General features: G+C 31.9%; 1 protein-coding gene and 1 non-coding gene across 3 annotated transcripts; both read right to left on the bottom strand.

Annotated features, from left to right (window-relative positions):
* Positions 1-13580: 13580 nt before the first annotated feature.
* Positions 13581-13665, bottom strand: TRNAM-CAU (transfer RNA methionine (anticodon CAU)). Its single transcript is given in 2 exon segments — positions 13581-13616; positions 13628-13665. It is a non-coding gene; the product is annotated as a tRNA-Met (tRNA).
* Positions 13666-16073: 2408 nt separating this feature from the next.
* LOC102603388 (uncharacterized) lies at positions 16074-19039 on the bottom strand. 2 transcript variants are annotated; one of them, XR_001472527.1, is made up of 4 exons: positions 18931-19039; positions 18582-18842; positions 18432-18500; positions 16074-17721 (listed from the first exon to the last, which is right to left on the bottom strand). XR_001472527.1 is itself a non-coding variant. In XM_006367674.2 (4 exons), exons 2-4 carry the CDS (start codon positions 18838-18840, stop codon positions 17684-17686), a joined length of 342 nt encoding a protein of 113 aa, XP_006367736.1. In that variant the 5' UTR covers positions 18841-18842; positions 18931-19039; the 3' UTR covers positions 16074-17683. The 2 variants fall into 2 exon arrangements, 1 of the variants encoding a protein (XP_006367736.1); XM_006367674.2 differs by having other exon boundaries at positions 16074-17697.
* Positions 19040-24205: the final 5166 nt, after the last annotated feature.

Genomic DNA, 24205 nt, shown 5'->3' on the forward strand with positions numbered 1-24205 from the left:
AAATCGCGCGAATATCTCGCTCTCTTTAAAATTTAACAAGTAAAAAATAGACGTAAAAAGTAATTAAATCTTCATTTTCGATAAGTATCTTTCTTGTATGTGAATAATCACCCTTTTATTTAATTGCGTTTAATGTCCACTGATCAACAAACTCGATTTATCACCGCTTCCATTAATTATACTGGACACTCAATTCTTGATGTTTCCTTGTTTCACTTTACATTACTATGTTATTATTTGGAAAGTCAAATAATTTATTTTTACTATAATTTTCTCAAATAATTCTAAATATATTTAATGGTTAAATAACTTTGATTTATTCCACTTTTTATATAGTTACCTCCGCACTTCTTTTTCTTGGTATTCATTTTACATGCCCTTTGCACACCATTACCACTTTAAATATATAGAATTCACACCGAAAATAATTTAATTTGACCTTCATATTCAGAATCGATAACTTCATTACTTAAAAAATGTAAAAATAAAAATAAAAAGGACTTGCAGAATATTTTCTATTTCTTGATGATTGTTGAGGACACTGTACATTCTGTTATATAGAAATTTGCTATGCTATTTTGTACCTGACTCGACACCTGTCATCTTATTATTTGTTGACTTGTATAACAAGCATAGGAGAGGAATATTCTAATTCTATTCTAGATCATTCTATTCTATGTACACGTATAGAAATGAAAAATAATATCCTAGGCAGATTTTGTAAAAGGATCAATCTGGATCAGTATGTTGTGGCCCATTCTTTGTGTGGGCCGTGTGTTGTAGCCCATGCTCTTTTTGACTTGAGGTTGACTTGTAAAAGTGCCCAGATGACTTTATTTGTAAAGATGGAAACATAGATGTCTTCTTGTTCAGCTTTTCTCCTTGATCTTTCTTCAACTGTGAAAATGTGTCTCTATGGAAACCAATATTGTCAACACCCTCCCTCAAGTTGGAGGGGGCGGATTGAACACCCAACTTGCCTAAAGAGGAGAGATGGAGAGGCCCAGGAAGTGGTTTGGTGAATAAGTCCGCTAGCTGGGATGCAGATTTAACAAAAGAGAGAGATATCAGGCCGGCGGTGAACTGTTGGCGGACGAAGTGACAATCGATTTCGACATGCTTCGTCCGTTCATGAAAGACAGGATTTCTAGCAATATGAATGGCTGCTTGGCTATCGGAGTGTAAAGGGACCGGAAGAGAAATAGGAACGGTTAGATCGTGAAGAAGACGAACCAACCAAGTGATCTCGGCCACCACTCTCCTCATCGATCTATACTCTGCTTCAGCCGAGCTTAGGGAAATGGAAGCTTGCTTTTTGGATTTCCAAGAAAGAGGAGAAGTACCAAGAGAGATGTAAAATCCGGAGACAGAACGACGAGTTTCAGGGCATCTAGCCCAATCTGAATCACAAAAGGCAAGAATTTTAAAAGAAGGGGAAGAGGACATAAAAAGGCCTAAGTTAGGATCTTTCAACAAGTACTGGAGTACACGAAGAGCAGCATCCAAATGTGGTTGGCAGGGATTGGACATGAATTGGCTAAGGTGTTGGACTGTATAAGCAAGGTCTGGCCTAGTATGGGTGAGATAGTTGAGTTTCCCAATAAGACGTCGATAAAAAGTGGGATCAGAAACAGGAGAACCATGATCAAGACGGAGTGTTTCATTGCAATCAAGAGGTGAAGAAACAGGTCGTAAATTAACAGAATCAAACTCTTTGAGCAAATCCATGGTGAACTTTCGTTGACAGAGTATCAATCCATGGTCCTCTCGGAGAACTTCCATGCCTAGGAAGTAGTGTAAGTTCCCAAGATCTTTAATTTGAAATTCTTGATTTAGAAACTGTTTGATAGAATGCATCTCATCCAAATTGTTGCCCGTTAGAACGATGTCATCAACATAAACAGCCAATATGGTAACGGAATCCCCTACTTTCTTGATAAAAAGTGAGTAATCATTGGAAGAGTGTGAATAACCTTTGAAACTTAAGGCCGCTGTTAATTTTGCATACCATTGACGAGATGCTTGTCGTAGACCATAGAGAGACTTGCGGAGTCTGCAAACCTTACTTGAATCAGGTGGGGAAAAACCCGGAGGGAACCTCATATAGACCTCTTCTTCTAAATCACCATGTAAAAATGCATTGTTTACATCCAATTGATATAAACCCCAGTTCTTCTTTACTGCTACAGCCAACAAACATCTTATAGTGGACATTTTGACCACTGGAGAGTATGTTTCTGTGAAGTCCACACCTTCCTTTTGAATGTCACCGCGGACAACTAACCTTGCTTTAAGTTGCTCGATAGATCCATCAGAGTGATGTTTAACTTTATACACCCACTTGCAAGGTAATGGTTTGTGTCCATCAGGGAGCTCCACAACATCCCAAGTTCCATTAAAGATCAATGCCTTGTATTCTTGATCCATTGCGGCTTTCCAGCCAGGATGCAAGGCCGCTTGTGCATAGCTAGTAGGCTCAACAAGAGAAGGTAAAGAATGAAGGAGTTGTTGATTTGAATTGGAAAGAGCAGAAAATGAAAAATAAGGGGGTGACAATTGGGACTCAAAACAGGATGTGGAAACATCTGTGAGATGAACTAGATTGCAAATATAGTCATCAAGATAAGAAGGTTGTTTCGTAGTCCTAGAAGATTGCCTGGGAGGTGGGATAGGGGTAGGAATGACATGAATATTTATTTGAGAGGGACTGGTAGGGGAAGGGGGAATGGCAAGAGTAGGTGTAGTAGAAAGACGATCAGTTGAAGTAGAAGAAGAACTGGTAATTTGGACAGGAGAATCAGGATCAGAACACATAGGTGGTGAAGAGAAAACTGGACAAGTTTCACTGTTCTTTGTAGAAAAAGGGTAATGAGATTCATGAAAAACCACATTTCTAGAAACAAAAACTCTCTTGGTATTCAGATTGAGTAGTTTATAGCCCTTTTTTCCATGAGGATATCCAAGAAAAATGCAAGACTGAGATCTAGGATCAAACTTCCCCCTATGTGCACAAGAGGTAGAAACATAACATAAGCAACCAAAACATCTCAAATTGTGATAGGTAGGAAGTACACCATACAGTAGCTCATAGGGTGTCTTCATTCCGATCACTTTGGAGGGAAATCTGTTAATCAAATATGTAGCAGTTAACAGGCACTCACCCCAGTATTCGATAGGCAAGTGAGATTGAAACAACAAAGCCCTTGAGGTTTCCAATAAGTGCCTATGCTTTCTTTCAACAACTCCGTTTTGTTGAGGTGTGCTAACACAAGTGGTTTGATGAAAAATCCCCTGTGAAGATAAAAAATTTGACTGTTCCTTCCCAGACCCTAACTCAAATGCATTGTCAGACCTTATTGTCTTAACCTTGACTTGAAATTGTCTTTCTACCATAGCCAAAAAACTTTTCAAAATAGGAAATGCATTAGATTTAGTGGCCAGTAGATAGGTCCAGGTTCCTCTACTGTGGTCATCCACAATAGTAAGAAAGTATTTGAAACCATTATAAGTAGGAGTGGAATAAGGACCCCAAGTGTCAATATGAATTAATTCAAAATTATGTTTAGTGGAAATAGAACTAGTGGGAAAGGGAAGCTTTTGTTGCCTAGCCAATGGACAAATTGAACATGGAGCAGAAAATTTGGAACATACAGAGACTGGAACAGAACCGATGTTTTTCATATTATAGAGAGGCAAATGCCCGAGTCTGTAATGCCATAACATTTCTGGTACAAGGGGAAGAGAAACTACAGAATCTAAACTAGGAACATCATTGGCTAAGCCTTGATTTGAAAAAGAGACTAAACTAGAAACATCATTGGCATTGCCTTGATTTGAAAAAGAAACTAAACCAGAAACATCATTGGCATTCCCTTGATTTCTACCAAAAATTGAATTGACATCACTAAGAACTGGAGGCTGGAAACTGCAACTCAAGGGTCTTGACTGGAGAATGTATAATCCTTTATGTGCTTCACCAACTTCCAGAGGGCTCTTCACTGAAGGGCCCTGCAAGAGACAAACAGAAGGGGTGAATGCAAGGATACATTTGAATTGTTGACAGAGTTGAAAGACAGACAATAAATTGAATTTAAAAGAGGGTATAAACAAGACTCTAGACAAAACCAAATTAGGCAAGAGTATAACTGAACCTACATGAGTAACCCTAACCCTGTATGAGTTAGGCAAATTAACCATCAAGGGAAAGGGAAGAGGTTTCAAATTGATAAACATAGATTCATTATAGCTCATATGTTCTGTTGCCCCACTATCTAGAATCCAACTATATTCATCAATATGTGTAATAGAACTTGTATAGGTTTTAGAGAGTTGTATACCAGCACAATTTGCATTTAGTGAACCATCTGAAGGTGATGAAGAGCTTTGTTCAAACTTAACTTGTTGTAGAAGTTGCATAATCTGTGCTAGTGTTCCTTTTCCCTCAGGTGCTTCAGATGAAACAGCAACATTAGCTCTGGGAGCACCCTGATATGGCTGTCTCTGCTTGGTAAATTTAAAATCAGGGGGAAAACCATGCAACTTGTAACAATGCTCAATGATATGTCCAACTTTCTTGCAATAAGCACAAGATAACTCTTGATTAACAATGTTTTTCTTGCCATCACGTGCTACCTTTCTACCCTGGTATGGTGGTTTTCTGTTGAAATTTTGCCCAGTTGCTATGAAAGAGGCTGAATCCATTGGATAAGGAGTGGTGTGTTGAATTTCTGCTTGTTTCTCATCCTGTATAACAAGAGAATAAGCATGTCCTATTGAAGGGAGTGGAGTATTCATGAGAATGTTCCTTCTCACTCCCAAGTAAGAGTCATTCAGACCCATCAAAAACTGCAATAACCTCTCATCTTCTTGTGCCTTATTAGTTTTATCCTTTCCACCACAATTGCACACACAAGCACATAGAGAAAAAGTACTCATAGCGTCCAGTTCATCCCAAACGCATTTCAATTTAGTAAAGTAAGCAGTGACACTGAGATTACCTTGAACTAAACCTGATAATTCCTTTTGTAGTTGGAAAAGTTTGGCTCCATTGGTCTGTCCATATCTTGCCTCTAGATCTTCCCAAAGGTACTGAGCACTGTGAGAATACAAAACACTCTCTGCAATATCTTTTGATAGAGAGTTCAAGAGCCATGAAAGGACCATGTCATTGCATCTAGTCCAGGCATTGAGCAGAGGAGCAGCAACTGCAGGTTTGGGGAGACTTCCATCAATGAAACCAGTTTTGTTTTTAGCTGATAGAGCTATTAACATAGCTCTTCTCCATCCTCCAAATCCTTTACCATCAAAAGGTGAGCTCACTAGGACCATCCCTGGGGCATCTGAAGGATGAAGGTAGTAAGCATGAAATGAATCCATAACAGAGTCATTCGAAGCCTGTGAAACTCCAGCAGCCACAGTTGTCGTTGGAGTTGCATCACCCATGGTGAAACAGAAACAAGAAGAACCAAGAAAGAAAGAGTAGAAAGGAAAAACAGGGAGACTGGAGAGCAGTGTATTAAACCTGCTCTGATACCATGTAAAAATAAAAATAAAAAGGACTTGCAGAATATTTTCTATTTCTTGATGATTGTTGAGGACACTGTACATTCTGTTATATAGAAATTTGCTATGCTATTTTGTACCTGACTCGACACCTGTCATCTTATTATTTGTTGACTTGTATAACAAGCATAGGAGAGGAATATTCTAATTCTATTCTAGATCATTCTATTCTATGTACACGTATAGAAATGAAAAATAATATCCTAGGCAGATTTTGTAAAAGGATCAATCTGGATCAGTATGTTGTGGCCCATTCTTTGTGTGGGCCGTGTGTTGTAGCCCATGCTCTTTTTGACTTGAGGTTGACTTGTAAAAGTGCCCAGATGACTTTATTTGTAAAGATGGAAACATAGATGTCTTCTTGTTCAGCTTTTCTCCTTGATCTTTCTTCAACTGTGAAAATGTGTCTCTATGGAAACCAATATTGTCAACAAAAAAGTTAAGTAAAAGGAGAAAAAGAAGATGAAAGAACTCATTATGAATATTATTCTTTAACCAATGAAATAGTACTACTCAGGGTAATATAAATTGTTCCCATAAATGACATTTGGTTTAAATGAGCTTCATTAACAACGGTAAACTAAAAAATAATAATTTTTTAAAAACTAATATATGTACACCGACAAAAGTGGCCTACATTTCTAGTTTGGCAATGGAATGATATAAATTGTACAAATTCCATATCCAGACCGCAAGTTGTGGAGTACAATTTTCAGTTTATTGTTGAAAGGACTCGAACCAAATTATTAAAATAATGCACACATAAGTTGTATCCTATCTTCATTTTTTATTTATCGTTTTCCCACATTCATAGCAATTTATTATGTACAAATTACATTGACATTTTATGGTCATTTGTCCATTCAAAAGTATAAATAGATGATAATTACAAATTCAAGAATTGAAAAAAGTAACCAAAAATAAGACCCAAAATTAGTTAGTCTCGTAGGTCGCTTACATTTTCTTTCTTTTAGTTTTACAGTTTTATTTTTTTTTTATCAGAAATGATCATTTTTACTCAATATAAAATATTATTTTCTTCTATTTATTTTAAATTACCGAGAAATATCATTTCTTCCCAAAAATTGGTAAAGACAAAACAAACCTTTGGCCTTTGGGTTGTTATAATATCCCCTTCTTTTTTTTCAATTGCTAGTGGCTCTTTAATTAGTATACTAGTAAGTTTTAAAATATTTTTAGGTAGCCCAAGATTAAAAAGATTAAGTTTAGAAATAGAATGATTAAAAGAGACATAATAATTTTTAAAAATAGTGGAAAGTCAACAGTGAACTTTCAAGTGGATTTTTTTTTGCCACTCTGTATCTTTGACTGTTGAGGGAACATTTTATTTTTATAACAATCAAATCTAAGAAAATTTAAAAATATTATTAGTAGGGAGCAAGATGGACAACCTAAGTATGGGTTTTCTTGTTTTGTAGTGATTAACTTAAAGTTTTTACGCGTCATTTCTCTCCTAATTATTTGCTTCTTTCATATGCATTTGAACTAAAAAATTAACACTCAATTATAAATATAATAGTATTAATTATGAAAATAAAATCTTATCGAAGGGATAGATCTAATTGGATTAGTAGTACTAGTCAAGTCATTAAATTTGAATTGATCAGTATATTATATAGTTTAAATTGTGACCTCTTAATTAGTCGACAAACTATTTCACATGTACTGTAGGATCATTTCTTAATCGACAACTAATTTGAAATTTCTATTTGACATGATGTACGTACCAAAATCTACATGACATAAAATGGTACATTGGGGCAACTCATGTGTTTTGGTTTCGTTATGTTATGTAACATCGGGATGTTTACGAGTTGATTTTGATTGGTTATTGATCGAAATTAAAATTAATTTTTACATTATTAAAATCAAACTAAATATTTCATACATTTATTGATATGGTTGTTATCAATTTCGATTTGGTTCAATTTAATCATATACAAAAATAAAAGAAATGATTCATTCAAACAAGATAAAAAAGACAATAATTCATTTAAAAAAGGAAATGAATTATCTACGTGCCATTTTGCATCTTATAATTCATACTACCAGAACTTCAATTATGTCTGCTTATATTGTTTGCGAATCCAATATACTAATCAACATTAGTCAACAATGCATAAGCTACCGATATCGCTACACAAATAAATGATGCATCATATCTTTGCTCCTTTTCATTAAAGTGTTACATTTTTCGCATAAAAAAATATTCTTAAAAATAATATATTATGTATATATAATTATAAAAATTATGTATATATATAATATTCAGTTTTTTTTAACATAATCAAATATTATCAATTTTTAAAAATGTAAAATCAAATAAAATGAAAATTAGTTTATTCAATAAATTTGATTTTTTTATTTGAATCGATATTTATCAAAATCGTTGATACCCCTAAGTAACAACATTAGAAAGCTAAGTCAAGGACTTTACAAATATTACTTTACTTGCTATGTATAGAAAAACAAGATGTATGTCCTCCTTTAATGCTAACATGGCCAAGTTGTAAAATAACTAAAAGAAAAAGGAACAAATCAATGTTTTCTTTATAAATAAATAATATACTTCTGATATATTATTATTTATATATGCATGAAAAAGGACAAAATTAGTTACGTAAAAGTCAGCCATGATAACATTAGAATCATCGAAAGAATTGCTTTAATTTGTACGCGGTTTTACATATGCTATTTTGTCATTTCAACTATTTTTATTTTTAATTTTTCCTCATAAGAACTATGTAAACTTGTCTATCTGTATAGCACTAAATAAGAATCTTGGATCAATTTGTGACTTTTTAAAATATCTAAAAATAAAATAAATAATAAACCCCATTTATTTTAATGTGATGAAATTATGGATCAACCATACATATAATGATTGTGCATTGGACCTAACCCTTGAAGCATGTTGAAACAATAATTCAGAAAGAGACCTTTAATTTGCGTTTTGTCGGTCCTATGGCTTTACGATTTTGAATTGCCAATTTTCTACAATTCACACAGCCAAAAATTATCGAATCGAAAATTTCAATATCGCACGTATTATTATTATGCACATCCCTACAAACTGGGGTGGTGATAATTGTGGGTAGTAGCTTAGCTTGTGGTTAATGACAATAGTTGACGGTCATAGTAATAACTAATTGTGATATGATGAAAGATATAGCAATAATTGACAATTATAATGGTGATTGATAGTGATGATGGTGATTAATATTATTGTAAATAATAAATGTTATGACTAACTGTGAATTGTGATGTTTGATAATAATAGTTGTCTCTAGTGGTAACTGATAATAATGAATGACAACGGTGATAGTTAACAACAGTGGGTGGTGACAAACAATTAGTAACAAAGTAATTACAAATTAGTCGTTGTGAAATGTCATTGATCATTACAGAAATCTTGAACGGATAACAAATAAATGGTTTTAAAATTTTATTATAAGCCTTAATCTTATATATCTATTCAAATCTATTACATGAGTGTGACATAAAAAAGCTACTCAACAATAAAATATAAAATCATTAAGATTTAAATCTAAAAGTAATCATACATAATAATTGAAATTTGACGAAGCCTAAGCCTAAGGAAAGAAGTAGCTAGGTAGGTCTTTAAAAAAAAATCAAGAAGAGAAAAAAAAGTTAGTTAATTAATAAAAAGGCCATGTGAATGGTATTATGAGAAGGTTGAATCAACATCTATTTTGTTAGCAATGTGCCAATAACATTTAAGCATTATATATATAGTAGAAGGGATGGAGACTCATCAAGTGATTTTGACTCACACAACACCCATTACCACTCGCTACTCATTTTATTTAAACGAGACACATATTCTTGACTTTCTCATTTGGCCAATTCGTTAAAGACACTAATTAATAAGCTCTATCTATTTAGGAATGTGATGTTTCTGGCTACATTTTAAATTCATCTAAAATTTAAACCTTGACGATTTTGGTTTTACGAAACATTTAAAGAAGAAAGGGTAGGTGGGGTGGAAGGGACGTTATGCTACATCTAGCCCTAAAAGTGTGTGTACTATGTGAACTTGAGTTATGTTTTATAAAACTCTTTACTTTCTTCTGTCATTCCGATGTGAGATTCATTTAAAATGTCACATGCACCTCGGTTATCCAACCTAGAAGGGTGTCAGTCCTACTCGATCCGTCCTCCGTTAGAGGCATACATTATTGTTAGTTTTTTTAGTTACCGACCTTTAGAATTTGTTCCTTTCACTCCCACTTGGTCTATTTAATCAATCAAGTTACCTTTGGTTGAAAGAAGAATAACAATTGAGCCATAAGCTACAAGTACATTTTAATGATGCTTGATTTTCTATTTCTATCAAATTTAATTTAATTAAGTTTATAGTTCATAGTCATACTGAAGTTTCTACTCCATATTTTTTTTTTGAGTAGTAGATAATTTATGGTAATTTGTGTACTTCAAAATTACGTTCATAGTTCAAACTTTAAAGCATACTTTATTGACAAACATTACTCATTTATATTTTTGGTTATGAATTAATGTATTCCCTAATTGATGAAGATTTCTAGCAGGTTATGCCAGTTATTGAACCTTTTTTTTTTCTTTCTTAAAATGAAAGAATTTTATTTATATATTAAGGTTTGTCCATAGACGTAAATTTTTTTGACTTAAACGAAACAGTTTCACAAATATTTTTATCGATAGCATACGTTACCAAAAACAAAGGAAATGCTTAAAAAACACAAGGATATACAATATGTCTACTTACTTCTTGTGGATTTTCATAACCATATAGTGCAAAAGTGAAATTAAATCGTAAATGATTTCTTTTAGGGATATTTGAATCCTAACTTCATTCTTTTACGATATCATGACATATAAGTTAAGCTCTTTGTATTTCAACAAATCCAAATAGCCATTACTAAAAGTTCAACTTCTATGCTCTCATAGTATAAGATAATTTTTACAATACTATTACGCCTCCCCCCCACCTCGTTCAAAAAAAAAACTTTGAAATATGTATTGCAATTACTAGTGACAATTACATTTTAGCACTCTTTATAAATACCGCTAAAACTTATAAAGATATTGGATTAAATGACTATTAATTATACTAGTAAAGACTTTAACATTTTTTTCTTAATGTGCATATCTATTGCTGTAAGTTTTTTTTTTTTTTGTTGTGTAATAGTGTACTAATCCTTAAATATTATTAGTACATATAAGTTAAAATTCATATGATTGAGAAATATGTAATGTCTTTCATGAATGAAACGTAGACATGGAAATAAAGGCCCATTGTCCACCCTATCATAGCCTCAAGGTCTCAAAAGTTGCATGTGCAGTGTTTAATTTACAAGGCAAATTGTTTTCTTAGTGACAAAGAAGCTTGTGTATGTGTAGGCATGGGGGTCCCTAAAGGGTCTTAATTCCTATCCTTTTTTTAGTCATAGAAAACAATAATTCAAGTATACTACCCATGTGGTTTCTTTCTTTTGCATCATATATATCATACGTGTGACGTCTAATTAATGTAATAGAAATTAATTTTATGTGTACATTGAATAATATGGGCATTAACAAGCATGAGATCTTGACACTTTCCTCAAGAAATTAAGCATGGTAAGTGATTGTTACATTTACTCTTTTCTCAAACAAGGACATGAAAGTGATGAATCAAAATCATTATTTTGTATCGAAGATAATATTCTAACTTGTCATATGAGGTCACCATGAAAATTAGCAAATAAGCATGTCAATTATCTTTAAAATGGATTGGTCTTTAACTTTTACCCCTCATATTTCATGTTTTTACACTTTTCCCTTTAGCGACTTAAGTTCTGCCTAATGGGATATACGTTCTTTAAAAGTTGAAGTCATGCAAGACATAACCGTCCTGCGAAAAAAGATTTTTTTTTAAGCGGGTGATAAGTTAAAAGACCAACAAAAGAACAAGGGCATAAGTGTCAATGACCCAAAAATTAGATGTGTCAAATTGATGAGTTGACTTGATTTAAGTAGGCCAAAATTGGTTTGACCCACCCAAAAGTTACTTGGGTTGAAATAAGATGTACCAAATTGCACAAACTAAGTTTTAGGTTCTTTGTTTGTTCTTTTATATTGTTTAGTATCTAATAAAACTATTTTTTTCTTTATTATAACTAAATATAACATATTAAACTTAAAAAATTGTCTTTTTGAAATATTTGACAAGATTTCTCATGAATTAATTTAAGGTACATATCAACCCAAATTTAAACAAGTTCGACTAAAATAAGCTAGATTATCAACCCACCCAAACTTAATTAAACAGGATGGAGCAGTCATGTCTTCGTGAACTAATTTTGCCACCCATAAAAAAATGTTCATTTTATTCACACCTTTGGTAGAGCAGAGTGGGATCGATTAACTAATAGTCTTGTTTCCATGTGCTTTTTATTCTTCACCAACATTCAATGTGTTTAGTTTAGCCCACAATGGCAAGTAGTCTTGTCACATGATCAAACGGGTCATTACTTCTTTCTTTAAGGGTGTCTTGAAAATATTTTTCAATTTTTTCATATTTGGTTGGTTAAATATTATAGAAAGTATTTTCTTTATAGGAAAACAAGTTCCTTCAAAATGAGAAAAATATATTTCCTGATGCATGAAATTGTACAGATTGCTTCGTCTATTAGATAGTTAATTAGTTAACCAAATGAAATACATCATCTGTTTTAATTATACACATTGACCTTAAGTAGAACAAGCCTCGAGTTTTAAAACTAATTGAGGAAAATGTGTGTAATTAATTGAGATAACATATTTTATGTGGTTAACTCAACAATATGAACGACACCACACACAAAAATCATTTCAAAATTATCTAGTTGAAACACTTTATTAGTAGTTGATTAAATGTTCAATTGGAACAATGCTTAATTTGGTAAATAAAATATTCTCATCCGGTATTCGGTACCTATATTGGTGCGTGACTAAATTCGAAGATAATCGAACTCAAGATCTCTGATTAAGAATGAAGAAATACTTACCACTCCACCACAATCTTTGTTGGTTGAATATTTGATTTAATAATGAATCAAACCAAACGAATCCTAGGTTTTGACTTTGAGCATCTATTGTAAGATCCTAAATATATTAACTAATCAATTCACTTCTCTCGAAGTTGATGATTATAAACAGACATGGGAAGTAATAAGTACTCAAAATCATGGGAATTTAAAATATGAAAAAACAGGCAAAGCATTTAAGAATACACCAACCAATATCAGATGGAACTCATAAAGAAACACAAGTAATTATAATAGTTACCATATTTGGAAAATGTCTGATGTCAAGGCTAAGGATAATGGATGAATTGTAGTCTTGCTCATCATATGCATGCAAGCACGCACTTATATGGGTGGAAAAAGTTATTTAGACGGGGCCGAGCTAGAGTATATCTTACGAGTAAAGCAGGACTTAATAAATTAAGATAAAAAAGTTGTATATGTTTGAAGAAATCTATTAAAATATATATCAATTATTAATTTAGAATTCAGTAACTTAAAAAAACTAGAAATAAAAATTCATAAGGTTCAAATTAATTTTTCCTCCTTGAAATCATAGTATATATTTAAATCTTTAAATCTCTTGTACAATAAAAAGGCCGGTTGGATTCATAGAGTGGATGGAATGTCTTGAGTACTGCTATGGGGATTGGAGAACAAAATTTTGTAGTTGTTGTAACAAAAGTTGAGGAGATTTAATTTATAGCCAATTACAAATGTTACTTTAGTTACAAAGGATCACTTGCAATTTTAAATAGAAGAAGGTGACCTTTTAAAATTCCTTATTATTTTAGATATGGATACTAATGATTTCTTTAACGAAAATGAAACATTCAGCAACAAAAAATAGTTCACGATAACACTCAACCATCCGCTCATCTACAATAACAATATGGTCACCGATGAATTACAGATCTTCCGGCCCACTGAAAATGAGAAAAAAAAGCTTGATGGGGTGAGAGAGGCTCGAACTCTCGACCTCAGGATAACTCAGAAGCTATGAGACCTACGCGCTAGCCAACTGCGCCACCACCCCTTCATGTTATTAATAAATAAAATTATGTACTTAACAGGACCAGGAAGCTATATGCTATTCTGTGAGATGGAGTACTTAATATTTTTTGTTCAACTTTTTAACTACAGATTGCACTATCATTTTAAGTAGACATAATGTTTATGTTGTCTATAATATTCACAATCTATATTATTAAATCCACTTGATGAAAATAGTCAAGTTATATATGCAGCAGCCAGCAACTGAAACTCATCTTATCATTTCGAGGTAAACAAAGTTGTTAAAAGAATTTCATCCTAATGAACAATATTTATATGAGGAAATTACCATATTATATTCACAAAGTTACACAACAGACTAATAGCTAAGATACAATTGAAGCAAGGGATATATATATTATTCATGAAGTCGAGATGAACGCTTAGCAGTTTTTCTATTTACAATGAAAATGAGTTTGAGCTATTAATGTTGCATTAACAGGTAACATAATAAGTATAATCCTTTCATATTTTACGTCTAGTTACTTTTTTTTGGTCTTTGATAGTACTCAACTAATCCTTTTCTTTGGAAGATTACCGCATAGAGATTGCATATAATGTCTACATGTGTGTTGGGAAAGGCAAGCACAAAATAAATGTGCACGACAAGGGAATAGCGGAAGAAAATCCAAGTCAAAACTTTCCCTTCTATTTGAACCAAGAACAAACTGTTTGGGCACCATACAAATCAACCAAGCAAGAAAATAAATCAACACCGAGACACCAAAGTTTAACGTGGAAAACCTCTTCGGTGTGAAAAGTAAAAACCACAAGGCCAAAGCTCCACTAAAATCAACAAGAGTTACAAAAAGTGTTCTCCAAAATGGCCACCAACAAGGTGTCAAACAATGAGCAACACAACTAAAGTAGAGAAATAAAAGAAGCAAAAACACCAAACCCGCAGCTACTGTTCACGAGCAAAAATCTGGAGCTACAAGACCCAAACCACCCTCTCTATGTTCCCAATCAAAGATTAAGTTGAAAAGAACAAGTTGTCCAAAAATCAGCTCAATCGGACAAGAAACGAAGCGGGAATCACTATTTGAAATTGACTGTGGCTTGTGCGAAAATCTGCACTTTCTTACTTTTCTCTCTATCTGGCTGCTCTCAAACTCTTGTGATATCTAAAAAATAAGACCTAAAAGAAAGTCTTACATATGCTCCATAATATTAGGCTTATGGGCAAAAAGTGGGCTAGTCAAATTAGGCTAAATTTATCCACAAAGAAAAGGAAGGAAGATCCAAAACCTTGGACTTTTATTTATCCACATTGGAAGGGAAAAAGTCCCAAAACCCAACAAAATGATTTTACAACCAACAATCTCTCTAGGACCAAACAAAATGAAAATTTTAGCTCAATCTGCTCTAATTAATGTCAAATTGAGCTATTCATTGAGCGATCAGTATGCCATATATGCAACAATTTTATGGTTCAATCAACTGTATAAATGTAGTAACTAATGTGAGAGACAATAGAGTATTTAAAAGGACAAATATGAAATTCTGAAGAAATACAAGTGAAGTTGAATGAAGTTCTTCCTTGTTGGCAAAGTTACGTTGTGGCATCTTACTTGTCCAATAAAGTAGATTTTACCCAAACACTACAAAAGTGCTTCAGAACAGAAATCATCAACTTATCAATTGAAAAGGTACAACACAAAGCCTTCTCAAACAGAAAATTAATGAGAACATCGATGGCAACACTACATCTAGCATTAAAAGTGTGTATACCATGTGAACTTGAGTTATGTTTTACAAAATTCTTTACTTTCTTCTCTTATTTCAATGTGAGAGTCATCTAAAACGTCATATGCACCTCAGTTTACCAACCTGGAAGTCTGTTAGTCCTACTCGACCTGTCCTCCGTCTGAGGTTTCATACATTATTGTTAGTTTTTTCAGTTACCGACCTTTACTCCCACTTGATGATCTATTTAATCAATCAAGTTAAAATGTTCTATATAATGTTACGTTGCGTGTTCCGTTTGGCTGAAAGAAGAATAACAATTGAGACATAAGCTTCAAGAAGGCGCACAATGAAAGTGAGATTAAGCTTTTAATGTTGCATCAACAAGAAACATAATAAGCATGATTCTTCCATTTTCTACGTTTAGTTACTTTTTTGGGCCTTGATAGTACTCAACTAATCTTTTTCTATGGAAGATTACCACACAGAGATTGCACATAATGTGTCTACAGACTACACGGAAGAGGAAGATGATTGTAGAGCGAGCAGCTCAACTTGATATTGTAGTAACCAACATGCTTTCTAGGGAACTGAATGAGCATTTTAGCTCTTCATGCTCTAATTAGTGTCAAACAGAGATATTCATTGTGCAAATATGATATGATCATTATGTCATGTAACTAAGATATATTCAACAGTTTCGTGGTTCAATGAACTGTTTACAAACTTTTTGCACCTTTTTTTCACTAGACCGCAAGAACAAATTTAACGCCAAAAGGAATAGTTTGTAACCTCAACATCAGCTAATATTCTCTACTTTATTTTTATTACAGACAATTTGTAAATGGGATGTGAATCAAGATCCTTCTAAGCCTCACTTCTTTCTCTCCTCCCCAAAGTTGCTCCCCATGTACTAATCAGTGTAGTTCTCTCCTCTGCCCCCTTTGCGGTCAGCAGCAACATCAGGCTTTTTTGTACATTTTCCTTTAAGAGAATTGAGGTTGCCATCCAAATTGTTCAATATGCCTTGAAGAAGCTTGAATTCCTTCGATTCTTCGTCATTTCGATTATAATCATCGATCAATGCGACGACTATAATTGTAGATGTCGATCAAAGTAAAACTACTATTTTAGATTGACAATTGGCTGCTGACATTTCTGAGCAAAGTCGTACAGACTCAATGGATGTTGATACAGGTAATATTGGTCATCAAACAACTATTGAAAACAAAGGTATTTTAGAGATTTCAAATGATCCAGAATTAGCTCGAAGTCCTTAATCTGTAGAGATATTACAACAAAAAAATGTAGATGCTACAGGTGATAGCAATAACCAACATGCTGCTATTAATAAGGTGCAATCAAGAAAATTTAGGCTGAATTTGATATCTAATGCAACAAAAAACGCAAGAGTTGGGGTTGATGCGTCGCGAGTTGATTCAGGACAAAAACTAATTGATACATCTGTAGGATCATTTTTCAAATTGTGCATCTGACTCTTAACTTCCGAAACTTACTGTCCATTACAAACATGGTCCTTGGACTTGGACAGAAAAATCAGGTTTGTTCTGCAAGTCAAAAAAGAGGTGAAACACGCTTATGTTGTCAATGAAAGCAACTGTTTGGAGTTAGAGAAGAGTATAACTCAACTTCAGTAATAAGCTTTATGAATTTATTTCCACAAATGGATGTCAGCTCTTATAACGGAAGATAAGAAAGATAAAAACTACACATTAGTGAAAAATGAAAAGATTTCAGAGCTCGACTCAATGACTGAAATCGGATGTATGATTAAGCACTTAGCAGAAATTGGATCAATGATCTAAGGAAAGTGCTTAATTGATCAAACAGACAACAAGTTGACAGTCATTTCCCTCGGATAGTTTGCTGCTGAATCTTGAGCGCAGAAAGTGAACTAGAGAATGCTTCTTGCTATAAGGTTGGTTCACCATGAATAAGCTTTCTGTCACGGTAAACCTGCTCACATGTAGTTCAGATTACTCTCATTTCTTACCCTCTTCTGCATCTATATATTTGGTTAATTTGATTAGCTGTAAGTGATGCTTCAAATGCAATTTTGGATAAATAAGCACTCTAGATTAAAATGGATTGTCTCGTCAAATCAGGTAATATGATCGATACAATCATTTTGCTAGAAAAAATGATAATAATTAAATCTGAAATATGCAGGTCCAACTAAATGAAATAATGATTTGAATAATTAAATCCATGTACTAATCAGTGTAGTTCTTCTCTCCTCTGCCCCCTTCTGATCAGCAACAACATCAACTTCCACTTTGCCTTTATTCAACTCTTCAGCACTGTTCAACTGCAGTTTATACTCTTTGAATAACTGAAATATGTATATATATATATAGACTTTAGGTTTATCAGTCAGTTAAAACACATGCTACATTGAAGGAGAATGCAGTATAAATAAAGTAGACAATCTCGCAATTTCCTCTACTTATTACTTGTTTCACTTGCATACAACAAACGAAATCCAACTCCAAATTCCATTCAAACTAATTTATTTCAGAATAGTTTCAATTAGATACCCAAATTTCACTTAGTGGAATTGTTATGCTCAAATTTCTGACTGGAACAGAAAATCACCAAACTAGCAATTGATAAAGGTAGAACAAAGCCTTCTCAAACAGAAAATGAGAACATTGATGGCAACATATGAACTATAGAATGTTGCTCTTAGATAGACAAATAAATCAGAAAATCACCAATTACTTATCAATTAGAAAAGGTAGAACAAAGCCTTTCGACGTAGAAAAGCCCTTTCGCACATACATACACACGCAAACAGAAAAGAGAACATCTACGGCATCATATGAACTTTAGAACGCCATAAATTGTTACTCAAACAAATAAATCAGAAAATCACCAACTAATCAAATTAGAACAAAGCTTTTTGACGTAGAAAAACCTCTTTGTACATACACATACACGCAAACAGAAAATGAGAAGATATGAACTTTACAAATCCTTTTAAAACGTAGAAAAGCCTATTCGCACATACGAACACAAGCAAATAGAAAATGTAAGATATACCATCAATTTTCCGCACATCATCTTTCTGAATTTCAGCATCAGTCATTGTCTCCCTATTCTCCTCTGAAACTGATAAACCAAAATAAAATTTGAAATATTTATACTTTGATGCCAATTAGTAATACTAAAATTGATACAAACAAACCATACATATTTTATCTTCATATCGCTCATGTGTATCCTTCATTTTCAGAATCTCGCCCAGGTTCTTCTTCATACTTTCAGCAACACCAAAAACGGTTGGATCAAACTTTGTTGTACATCTGGATTTAAGTAAATTGAGTTTAAATTCTAAATTGTTCAATATCCCTCGAAGAAGTTTGCCTTCCTTCGATTCATCATCATTTCGATGATACTGTTTGGATTTTTTTCTAGACAAATCATCCTGACCGATTTCATCATGATACATTTCTGTGACCAAAAAACAGAGAATCGAAGCAAATCGATGTTAAAAAGGAATCAATTAAACCAAATTGTCTAAACTAAAGATGAATAATACCTGCAATTGTGTTATCCGATCTCTAAAGAAAAAAGCGGAAAGAAATATAACAGAAACTCCGACTAAACTCTCTAGAGAAGTGTGATTTTGGAGGAGAGTAGTTGCAACTGCGGAGAGTTATCAAGGTAATTGTCCGACTACAATTTAGGAATTTTTATTTTATGGGTCTTCTATTTTTTTTTAAATTTAAATTTTATTTATTTATTATTTTCGTATTTAATTTAAAGACAAATTTGATTTATGTAAGTTATACTTTTTATTATTTATGAAAATTACCAAGGTAATTGTTTAACTACAAGAATTTTAATTCTATATTGCAAAAAGATAATGATCTTAAGTTCTTAACCATTACTTGAAATTCCAATTTTTTCTCTATAATCTGCTCAATAACTTGATATATATATATATATATACACGCACATGTGTTTGTTGAATCTATTATTTACAAGTTACTATGTAAGCAAGATTTTCAATCGTGACTTCAATCCAGTATGACAATGGTATTAATATTATGTTAAAACATGTTTTCAATTTTTCTTAAATTACTTGGTGATGTCTAAATTTTTTTAAAATTAGGTTACTTACATTTTATATAATACAAACAATATTCACACAAACATCATTTTTTATACACTTATACACTTATACACTTATACTTGAAAGAAAGATATTGACAGGAAACAATTTATATACATTTGTTGAAACCTGAAAATATATCAATATCATAGATTAGCTTTATTTTTGAACTCCACCGTAGTCATTGAAAATTTGTAGGATTCTGCAAGTTGCAAGGCGTGTTCAATTCTAGTTGGATTCTGCAAGATGTATTCAACTCCATTCAGGATTCTTAGAGGCTACTCATGTAACACCCCAAAAAATTCTAAGTTAAAACTTGAACCATTCTTCATTAGTAATAAGATCGTACAGAGTGATTCTTAATTGTTCTTAGGTGTTAAGGTCAATTCTTTAGGGTGGGAATGATTTTGGAGATGAATTAAGGTCACTAGAATCCCCTAGCACAAAGTTGAGTCGAAAGTTTTCTTACCGATTGAGTTTCAATGTGAGATTTTACTTTAGTCAACTTCAAACGATCATATCTATCAGCACAAAATGAATTAGGTGGTCCATGATATATCTAATTAAATGTTTTTGAGTCCTGAACATATATCAATACTATATAATTGACTAATTTTATTTTTAAACACTTCATATCATACCAAATTAATATAGAAGACCAGTTTTTCTGAAACCACAAATTAAATCAAAATTATATAGCATATTCCAATTATATACGTTTAATATTATATGCAATAGTTATAAGTACTTGAACCATTTGTTTGAGACCACAATACATAAGTTATGTACAAAATTTGGTGCAAAAAGTTTTAAAATGCAAATTGACTGTTAAAACATCAATATCGCAGAAAATAGAAAAAATAATGATTATGGGAAGTAGAAAATAAATTGAGAGACGAATAAGGAAATTAATTATATTGACAGTTACAAATCCTTTAATTATGGAATAAATATATTATCTCTTAATTACGATATTTATTATCTTATATTTCCAAATTATTTTTTTTAGGAAGTTGTTATGTTACCTATTCTCAAAAGGAACATATTTCAGATAGAACATATCTCGAATACGATTATATAGAAGAGAAACATATCTCGGATACGTGTATCTGGAAGATGAACATATCTTAGATATTGGAAGAGGAAGCTCAATATTCAGAGAAACAAATTTGAATTTTTGAAAAGAAAAGTCACTTTGTTGTTGCTCGAAAATAAATGGTAGAAATTAGATTATATTTTTTTTATTTTTTTAGAAGTTGTTAGACTAGATATATTCAAAAATTGTTAAAGAAGTGATTTCCTACTTAAATTAAACATTTTAGTTACAATCTTAATTAAACATATATCATGCTTTTTCAAATATTACTTCTTGTAATATTTGAAATTATTTTGAATACTAGTAATTAGAACCTAAACTAGTGGATTTATGTTGTTTGCCCTTCAATTATATTACCGTTACAAATCTTTTAATTTTAGAATATTATCTCTTACTTAGTATTGATTTATTATCTTATATTTTTCTCTGTTTATTTAATTATTTAGGGATAGGACACAACTCACACAAGAATACCTTATACTATGATCGAAATCACATATACACCTTAATAAAATTAAGATCCTATTATCATTAAATCTATTTTTTAAGTAATTTTATACATTTTTTAACTTACGTGACACAATCCGTAACTTTTTTAGGCGAAAATGAAGTAATTATAATATGCACAGGCTTTAATTTTAGCTTTACAAGCACCAACTGGAATTGAAAGTTGCTTTGCAAAGAATGAGTAAAGATAAGAGAAAAACACAATTGTTTTTTTGAGGTGAAGATTTAATAATTGAAAATGAATTATCAACCCGTCATATCATCATATCATATATTACTAAAAATGGGAAGAATTTAAGTCACAAAATAAATTACGAAAATACCCTTAAGTATTAATTTATTTTCTTAAAATCATTTTTAAAAATTACTTTTTCATTTAATAAATAACACAATAATTTACTTTAAAGTAATTTTTAAAAAAATATATTTATATTTGTGACAATACTAAATGGCTCAATAATTAATACTTCACCTTTTCTGATAAAAAATAATAATAGTATAACCATAGGTTACAATAAAATTTAATATTTACCATAAGAGTAGTAAATGCAGTAAAGAATTATGATAAATGGGGATAGTGAAGAGTCATAGGTTCATTGCATAAGGAGTCATTTTGTTCAAGATAAAGGTATCAATTTTCTAAAACTTTTGAGTCGCTGGTAGTCCGGCTTCAAAGGACTACGTTCTTCAAAAGATTTTTTTTCCCTATTTATTTTTAATATTTTTCAAAAAATGCATGTGTCAATTGCTGCTCTTTTATTTATTTATATTCTGTAATATAAAAATTTATTTGTCTTTATTTTCATTATTCACATAAATTTTGATTATCATAACTTCTAAATTATATTAATAGTCATGTTCATAATATCATTTGATATTTCATATTGTTATCCTATATATAGCGATATTATAAAATTTTATAAAAAGAAATGATCAAATCAATATCTATAGTAAAGCTAGGGATTAACTCGGTGAAGCGAACTCAAATTTTGTTGCAAGTGTGATATGCCATGATTTAGCTAAAATAAAGGTGTAAGTATTGCACAATTTAGTTTGACTTTGCTACTTCTCCACTATTTGTTATGAGGGTGACACATATTCCTAACTTGTAATCATTTATATGAGTTGGTTATTGGCAGAATCTAATGGATGAGATAAATTAACTCATTATCAATTTAAATAATTCTTAAGAGAGGTTAATAAATAAATTCAGTTACATAATTATTTTTTTAAGTCATTACTGGTCTCTTCAATCACCAGTCATTGCGATTCTAACTAAACGGCAGTAGAAGATCTAGGGATGGCAATGGGGCGGGGCGAATGCGGGACAGGTTGAAGTGGATTTTTTTAAAATTAATGTGAGGCGGGACAGGGTGGGTTGCGGGTATATGTGATTTCATGTGAGTTCAAACTTAATTTTAACTTTTAAATGTTATAAGAGTGATAGAGCATTATTTATTAAAATAATTTCTTTAAAACTATTAAAATATTCAAGATAGTAAATGAAAATGGTTCAATAAAAATAATACAATTTCTTACATGTTTCCAATTGACCTCTAAAAAGTAAAATTTTAAGTCACTATCCTATTAAATTAATACAACTTAATGAAAAAAATTCTTTTTATGAATTTTATTTGTATTATCAAACTTAACTAGAAAAAGAAAATATTAAAAAAGTTATGCGGGGCAGGGTGGGTTGAAAATGAAAAAAAATTGTTATACAGGATGGGACGGGACAAATTAAAAATTATGCGAATTAAGCTCAACCCACCCTGCATCGCCCCATTGCCATCCCTAAAAAGACCCTTATTTTTTTGTTAAACATAAGACCCTTGATTTGTCTTGAAATATGTACCATTCAATTGCTCATTTGAATTTGAACAAATGATTTTATAAAACAGAATAACTTTAGCTAAATAATTGTAATGGATAAATGAATGTAGTGTTTGATAAAATATGATAGTACTTATGCGTTGCACGTTTATTTTTATTTTTTATTATAATAAATCATAAAAAGTACTTAAAAAGCTACACAATGTATAAAATTTATGGTCACCAAAGCAAGAAGTATTATCAACCATACAAAGACTCAAATTATAAAATTTGAAGTCTTATTGTGTATAATATTTTTTTATTTGTAGTTATTTATTCGTCGAATAGGAATTATACTAGATGCATATTATACTTGTACATATAACCACATATTTGTTTTCTCATTACACATAATACCTATTTAGCTAAATTTAATTGTTCAATTTCGCAAGTTTAGAGTACAATCTCTAATATTTTGTATGCATTGAACAATCAAGTCATTTGTGTAGACTAATTATTTATCAAATTGAACTTGTACTTCTTTCTTTTGATTTATATACTCATTATACACATGTTTTTAATATTTTCTTATAATTTTAAAAAAAATGTATACAAATTGGGACACCCGTGCAACGTATGTGCCCAAAAACTAGTATTACTATAAGTGGGAACAAAAAAAAAAGTTAAAAGTTGAATTACGGTTTTATCCCTACTATAATCATATCCTATCATATATATTACTATATTATAGAAGAGTCTAGGAATGACTACCAATGTTCCAATAAGATCACTACTAATGTCCAATATATTTATAAAATACATAAGTGGGCCCCACCACCTTCCACTTCAATACTACATATTATATATTAATGGCGGAATGACCTGAAAGACCCCTGTACTTGGCTCCTTTTGTCAGTTGGACCCTCCTACTCATCACTTTGCCAATCAAACCCTTAAACTCATCAAAACACAATATTTTAAAACCCCTCTGACCATTGACCGAGCTTATGTGGCATTAATATTGGTGAGTTGGAAATATGTGTGATTACACGCGCTTAAAAGCGAGTTAAAACAATATTTTACTTTTAAAAAAATCAATCTAACAAAATTTTAAAAAAAAATCATCTTCTTCAACCCTCCTTCACCCACACCCACCCTTTCTTCTTCTCCACCAGCCCTCTCTCCTCTACCCCTCACCACAGCCCTCACCTTTCTTCTTTCTCCGGCCCATTCTTATTTCTCCACCCCCACATTCACTCTTCTCCGCCTCTTCTTCTTCTTCTT

Source organism: Solanum tuberosum, unplaced genomic scaffold (assembly GCF_000226075.1).
Source record: "Solanum tuberosum cultivar DM 1-3 516 R44 unplaced genomic scaffold, SolTub_3.0 scf00913, whole genome shotgun sequence".
NCBI classification, from domain to species: Eukaryota; Viridiplantae; Streptophyta; class Magnoliopsida; order Solanales; family Solanaceae; genus Solanum; species Solanum tuberosum.